We start from the raw sequence: 7,135 nt of genomic DNA on the forward strand, positions 1-7,135 counted from the left end.
TGTTTTATCATCCACTGGGAGAGTTATGTCCTAAATAAAAACTGCCAGTAAGGCTTGAGTTATCTTTTGAAGAGTTAGGTGTGAAGCATGGAAGGACCAGAGCAGAGGGAATGATGCTGGAGAATGAATAGGCAGAGAAGGTACTGGTATTGCTGGCAGAGAAAAGTCATGTGATAAGTATTAAGAATGAAAAGACCTAGAACCTTAGAGCTGGATGTTCCAGGGTGAAAGATGGGAGCTAAAGTTGGAAACGTAGCTAGGGGCCAATAGCGAAGGTCAATTGGCTCAGCTGAAATGGTTGGGGTTTTCTGCTGTAGGCAAAATTTTTGAACCAGGTGGGTGAAATCATCAGATCTGGTTTTAAAAAGACACGTCTGGCAGATTCAAAAGGGAGGCACATGTGACCCTGTTTATCTTCCTGCACTTTGAAATTCCTTCTTTTTATATAATTCAGGACATAGTTTTTAGATAGGCAATCTTTTTTGTTATGTTTTTTTTTTAAAAAAACAGGAAAATATTTAATCCATCCCAAAACACAAAGAAATGAAGGAAAACTATCTACCTATGATGGAAGAAGGGTGTTACTGGTTTCAAGCTCTAATTCCTATAATCTTGAGGCTTTGATGCTTAGAAGAAAACTATCTTGTCCTTCAGCTACTCCCAGCTATTCATAAATAAATTACATACATCTGTAAAAGAGTCCTGGCCTTCTAGAAGGGAGATAGACAGGAAGGAGAAAGGAGCATCCATCTACAATAAATTGATCAAAGACCAGCTGAGTGGCAGCACAGAGCTATCCTAGGCAGAAGCACCGGGATGCTCTAGTGTGAACCAGGACACATAAAACCTGGGCTGGCTCAGGGGCTGGGCCATCAGCCTGTGCTCAGTATTCGTATTTCCATCTTCAGCCAAAGCCCCGGGGAGCAAAGCTCTAGATGCCTCCTTCAAGCCCCCTGCTGGTTGGTTTCATCATTATCTCGCCTCTTCCAAATCTGAATGTAAGCCTCCGACAGCGTGATCATCAGCGGAAGGATGTCAGTCACCTGGAGGTCTTGTAATTCATACCATTTGCCTGTCCCATGATGGAGCACGTGAATCCGGTAGGAGCCCTCAGAGGGCTTGCCGTCGTGTACAATGTTGGCGATGAGGTCGTAGGTGGTGTTCTTGTGCACCGCCTGTACTTCTTCAGACAAGTACTCTCTCAGGTCCACATTTGTAATAGGGAAGTTGACAATAGTCGGATTCTTCTCCACAAAGAAGTTGTTCTTAGTGAATCTCTTAATGCAAAAGATTAAATACGGAGGCAGCTTGGTGAGCTGGAAGCGCTTCAGAAAGTTCTCCTTGTAAGTCTTATATTCCTTCTCAGTGATGCCGTTGAACTTGGCCAAGATGTTGAAGAGCGGCACCTGGGGGATAATGAGCTGCTCCTTCTCGTCCTTGTAGAGGGGGGCGGTAGGAAGGTCCAGCGTCAGGTACATGAACGTGGACTCCACCATCGTCTCTTGGTACTCATCATTGTGGAGCAGCTGCTCTTTTTCTTCTGCTGGCAAATCAGGATGAGGAAGCTTTTTAGTGAAGATCCTCATGGACCCCTGGAAAACATCAGTCACAATAGTCTTTTTTTTCTTCTTTGTGCCCCCCAGAGCTGAGTGTAGAGCATTCAAAAACCAGGAGAGAAAGTCGACTCCATCCCCTTGCTTGGTGATCTGAAAAGTCTTCTTGCTGCAAAGGACGACAGCTTGAAGCATCTCATGGGGAGAGACATGTGCCTTGAAATTTCGAGGGTTCCAGAGCTTTCTCATCAGCTCTCCAAAACGCTGGACCAACAAGAACATGATATCCCCAGGAGGACGCTTGATGTTCTTATAATTGTCTTCTTCCAGGAAGTAGTTTCGGAGAGGAGGAACGTTAGACAGAGCCTGAAGGACGGCATTGGCGTAGTCGTTGGCCTTTATGTTATTCAGGCCCACGATACCAGGCAGGTAAGTGGTGCCATCATATGCCCGGGACAACTTGGCTTGCTTGTCCAAGTTAGCGATCTGCTGCTTTGTGAAAGTGGGCTTCAACACATACGTGATATCCTCCAGCGAGGAATCGATGATCTCATAGTTGTCTGGCAGGCAGTAAAACTTGAGGGTGTGGAGGTTGAGGAAGACGTGGTGACTAAACTGGACACTGTGGATGTAGGCGTGAGACTTCAAACCCCGGCCCTGAAAGTACTTGCCACACACCAGACAGGCATATGCATTGATATGCGAGAGGGAGATGGAACACAGTTTCTCAAAGTCAAAGTCCAGCACACTCCTGTTAATGGTATCCAGGTAGGGGCAGTGGCGGCTCCTCCGATCCTCAGAATCCATGCGGCCATTCTTTGTGGCTTATTAGGGCTCTCAAAGGTCATGGGTTCCAGGACTCCTTCCGTTAACCTCGCACCTCCCGCTCAGGCTCCGAGTCCTCGTCGGCCTCGCGCTCCCGCTTCACCCGCACCGCCGGGACCACAGGCGCCAGGGCCTCGCGCGCGCTCGCCGGCTCGACCTCCCGCTTCACGCGCACCGGACTGCCCCGGAAGCTGGGAGCCTCGGTCTCCCGCTCCCGATCTCGCTCCCGTCTGACACGAGCTGAGCTGCTCCGCGACTCGGACTCGCGCTTCCCGCGGGTGGAACCACGAGACTCCCGCTTGGACCGGCCGGACATCGCCACTACCGGCCGAGTCTGTTGTGTTTTTTTAAAATTTTACTCAAGAGACTGGAGGTTCTCCTTCATAGGATGAAAAAATTCTGCCAACAATTAAACAGTGGTAAAATTACATCACACACTTAAAAATTCAAACTACTATTACCTCTGAAACTATTTGATATGTCATTCCTTTTCTTCTGGGAAAAAGATTCAGTTAGTCTTTTCTAGATGAAAAAAGGGGCCAGTCAGAGTGTTTAGGGAAAAAAGACAAGAATCATTCATTCCTTGTGTACAAATTCTTCAAGCTCAATTTGAGCAGCTTCCTACATTATGGTCTGGTTATTTTTCTCCCAAATGTGAGTGTATAATGAGTGCATGATGTGTTTGGCCACAGAGGTAAAATACAGTATGTTCAGAATATTACTGCCTTCTCTTATAAGATATAAAAATAAACAAAATAAAAATAAAAGCAAACTCATGCATTTGAAAATAGCAAGGCTTCTGATGTCAGTTTTATCCTCACCAGGTAATCTCCCCAAGCCCTGGTTCAACTGAGATTTGCCACTATCAGTTACATTCTTTTATAAGCATCAGAATTGCTTTATTGTAGCAGCGCTTGGCAAAATAGTTCTCTTTTACAAGTAGTCTAGATCCTTCAATCTGTCTAGTTCTACTACATCAGTCACTACTTTGTAGTTTATTTGGTGACAGTAACTGCCAATAAAATAATGCTGTAAAATATTCCAGTGTGAGGAGGCTCATCCAGTGGGGTTAATAAAAGTGCCGTGATTCATCTTGCCATGTAGCATGCTTTTTATATGCCAGGCCGCTTTTAGGTGAATGAGCAAAATCACATTGAGGTTTAGCTGGAAGGTATGCCATACCTAGAGGGTCACTTAATTTATATATTTACTTTCATTCAGACCTACATTTGAAATTAAGTATATAGGCTTCTCTCTGGGATGATAAATTATATCCAGGGATAAATGCTGAACAGGCTCATGAACTTGGGTTATAAAACAAAGGCAAAGAGACACACATGACAGCCCTGGGGCCTGTTTTATTATGCCTTCTCTCTGAATCTATGCAAAGCAGAAGTGGTACCCAAAACCTTGGAGAGAGTGTTTAAGTAGGATTTTTGAGGTGTTTTAATGACCTCAGTTCAAGCCAAGAACAATAAACCTCTCAGAAAGAGACTGTTAATTGAAAAGACCAGGGATTTCAGAGGTATTAATATTACTGTCAGATTCTACTTGCTTTCTCTCCGTTTTAATTTGACGTTCTGTTTTAATTTACGAACATCCATGCAGATTGTAGCTTTCAAAGGCAGGAGCAGGAGTGGTAAAGAAAATATGCCTGAGAGTTAAATGCTATGGTAGAGACCTAATCTCAGCTCTGTCATTGTTTTCCTTATCTGTAAACTGGGTATTCTAGAATGCTTTTTAGAATACATATAATGTTACTGTGAAGATCCCTTGTCTGATCTATGACAAAGTGCTTTGTAAAGCTTATGTAAAATAAATAGAAATAATGTAGAAAAATGTTTTAAAGATTTAGTTAATAGAGTATATTCAGTTTCACTAGCTGGAAGCACAATTATGTTCAGATCACTTTTGTGACCTCAACTAATTACTTGAGTTCTCACAGATTCTATTAACAAATAATCCAGTATTTGAGACCTTCCTTCCTGCCCCTGTTCTCAAATGTGGTACGAACTCTAGTTACTAATTCAGCTGTCAGGCTTGGGGAATTGGCATCTACTCCTGATCAACTCCTGCTGTGGCTTCTGCTGCTGCTGTGACGTGGGGTGTCTGTTGAAAACGTATCTTGCACGGCCCAGGGAAGGACCACCACTGCGATAAAGCTTTAGTCGCGCAGATCCTTGCATGAGCTGCAGTAGCGCCCACACTTGGGCTACCAAAGTGACAAATCTTTCAGCTCTGAGCTCATAAGCAAAGCCACTGCTTGGGTGGACACCTTGCAAGAAGTCTGTCCAAATGGACTTCCATGGGCAGCCTGCACAGTGTCTCTAGGGGCTCAGGGCTGTACCTGAGGTCAGAGAATCTCAGGGCTGAGATCCCTGTTGTGGCTGTGGGGTCCCTTCATGGTGAGGACTGTGGAAAAGGCTCCACTTCCACTGATTCTCTGGATGGAGTCAAGATCCCTTTCCCTCCCAGCAGGTTCCTCAGCCCCTAGGCACATGTGCCACTTACTCTCCCGCAGTTTCTCTGGCTACCAAGTAGGTTGGAAGGATCCGCCTATTCCAGGTGCAAATGTCCTGGTGCTCTTTCCCCCATGGAGGTGGTGTCTACTGTCCTCACACTTGCCTAACCACGCACTGCGACTCAAGTGTTCTTGGATGAGCCAAAGATGTTACACAGCAAGAAGATATCTCTGTAGATGAAAAAAAAATCCCCCAAAAAACCAGTTTGCACTCCTTTCAGTAAAAGAAAATTGTAAGTTACTCTTCATGAAAACCTCTGCTCTACAAGCAATTTTTTTTTTTTGCTGTTTTTGTTCTATCACTATTTTCAAGTCACACCATGAGTATTCAACTTCTGCTTTAAGATGTGATTCCAAAATAACCTTTCAATTTAGATTTCTCTAGAGAAATTTAAAGGACTTCTTTCTCACCATGAACTCTCACCCGCAATGCTGGGGGATTGGTATGTTAATGTACCTATAAAAATTGGGGAAAACAAGTTATATAGTGATGAATGTACACATATGGCGTTAAATATAGTGTATCAGTTATGTGTCCTGAGTGAAAAGTCTGCAGTCTATACAAGAGGGGTTCTTAATCCCTTCGACTCCATCATGGGTTAGAATCCAGGCTCCACCACATCCTGGTCATGTTTCCTAGAGGCAAATATTTAACTTAATAGAGCTTATTTATTCATCTATTTTTAATCATTAAATACTGACACTTCTATTTTGTTCCGAATATTTGTTTTTGTTTTTTTTTAATACGTTTATTTATTTATTTTTGGCTGCGTTGGGTCTTTCTTGCTGCACATGGGCTCTCTCTAGTTGGGCCGAGCAGGGGCTACTCTTCTTTGCAGTGCTCAAGTTTCTCATTGGGGTGGCTTCTCTTGTTGTGAAGCATGGGCTCTAGGCATCTGGGCTTCACTAGCTGTGGCTTGCGGGCTCTAGAGCGCAGGCTCAGTAGTTGTGGCGCACGGGCTTAGTTGCTCCACGGCATGTGGGATCTTCCTGGATAAGAGATCGAACCCATGTCCCCTGTACTGGCAGGTGGATTCTTAACCACTGTGCCAGCAGGGACTTTTTTTTTTTTGCGGTATGTGGGCCTCTCACTGTTGTGGCCTCTCCCGTTGCAGAGCACAGGCTCCGGACGCACAGGCCCAGCGGCCATGGCTCACGGGCCCAGCCGCTCCGTGGCATGTGGGATCTTCCCAGACCGGGGCACGAACCCATTTCCCCTGCATCGGCAGGCGGACTCTCAACCACTGCGCCACCAGGGAAGCCCCGGGACGCTTCTTAAATCTCTGTTTTTTGTTTTTTTAAAGCAGATATTCATATTTATTTATTTATTTGTTTGTTTGTTTGTTTATTTTTGGCTTTGGTGGGTCTTCGTTTCTGTGTGAGGGCTTTCTCTAGTTGTGGCAAGCGGGGGCCACTCTTCATTGCGGTGCACGGGCCTCTCACTATCGTGGCCTCTCTTGTTGCAGAGCACAGGCTCCAGACGCGCAGGCTCAGTAGTTGTGGTTCACTGGCCCAGTTGCTCCGTGGCATGTGGGATCCCCCCAGACCAGGGCTCGAACCCATGTCCCCTGCATCGGCAGGCAGATTCTCAACCAGTGCACCAACAGGGAAGCCCCTAAATCTCTGTTTTTATTTCCATCCTTTGTTCCACTGTGAAAATTCAACTCTTCACCATCTCTTGTCTAGATCACTATGATGCTCTCGTAACAACTTCTTCTCCCAGGTTTGCTCCTCTGTATCCCATCTTCCATCCTATAGAGAGTAGTCAACTGAGAGGTCTAATCTCACTATGTTCTGTTTCTCTTTTCCATGAGTCACCATCATCCTCAGACAAAGCCAAGTTTCTCAGCATGGTTTACCCCACTTACCAGCCATTTCTCCCATTTTACACTCTTTCAAATTTCTCCCAGATACTCTGTTAATTTTTGTCCCTTAGTTCTTTGGCTAATCTGTATTTCTCCCTGAAATTCTCCTTTCCCTTTTCTTTGCTTGATTAACTCTTACTGCTTAAGGCTCAACTCAGTTAGCTGACCCTTCTCAAGTCCCATAATATCGTTGGCCTATTTTGTATCACTGCACTGACTCAATATTTCATCACTGCCGATGTTTCCCATGCTTTAGGGGATGAGTGGTTTGAGGGTCCAGATTCTCTTTTCAAAGTTTTCTCATCAGAGATTAGCACCTAGTAGGAGCTCAATAACTATCAGTTGAGGGAATAAACCTGCAACATGGAAGT

The 7,135-nt window shown here is 44.9% G+C and overlaps 1 protein-coding gene across 1 annotated transcript; it reads right to left on the bottom strand.

Moving 5' to 3' along the window:
• Positions 1–514: 514 nt before the first annotated feature.
• On the bottom strand, positions 515–2,694 carry LOC308617880 (ubiquitin carboxyl-terminal hydrolase 39-like; the record flags this gene model as incomplete). Its single annotated transcript, XM_081235316.1, has 2 exons — positions 515–2,377; positions 2,427–2,694. The coding sequence occupies 2 exons, from the start codon at positions 2,692–2,694 to the stop codon at positions 945–947; spliced, it is 1,701 nt and encodes a 566-aa protein (XP_081091442.1). The 3' UTR covers positions 515–944.
• Positions 2,695–7,135: the final 4,441 nt, after the last annotated feature.

The sequence above is a fragment of the Mesoplodon bidens genome (genome assembly GCF_964165515.1).
Source record: "Mesoplodon bidens genome assembly, chromosome: 5".
NCBI classification, from domain to species: Eukaryota; Metazoa; Chordata; class Mammalia; order Artiodactyla; family Ziphiidae; genus Mesoplodon; species Mesoplodon bidens.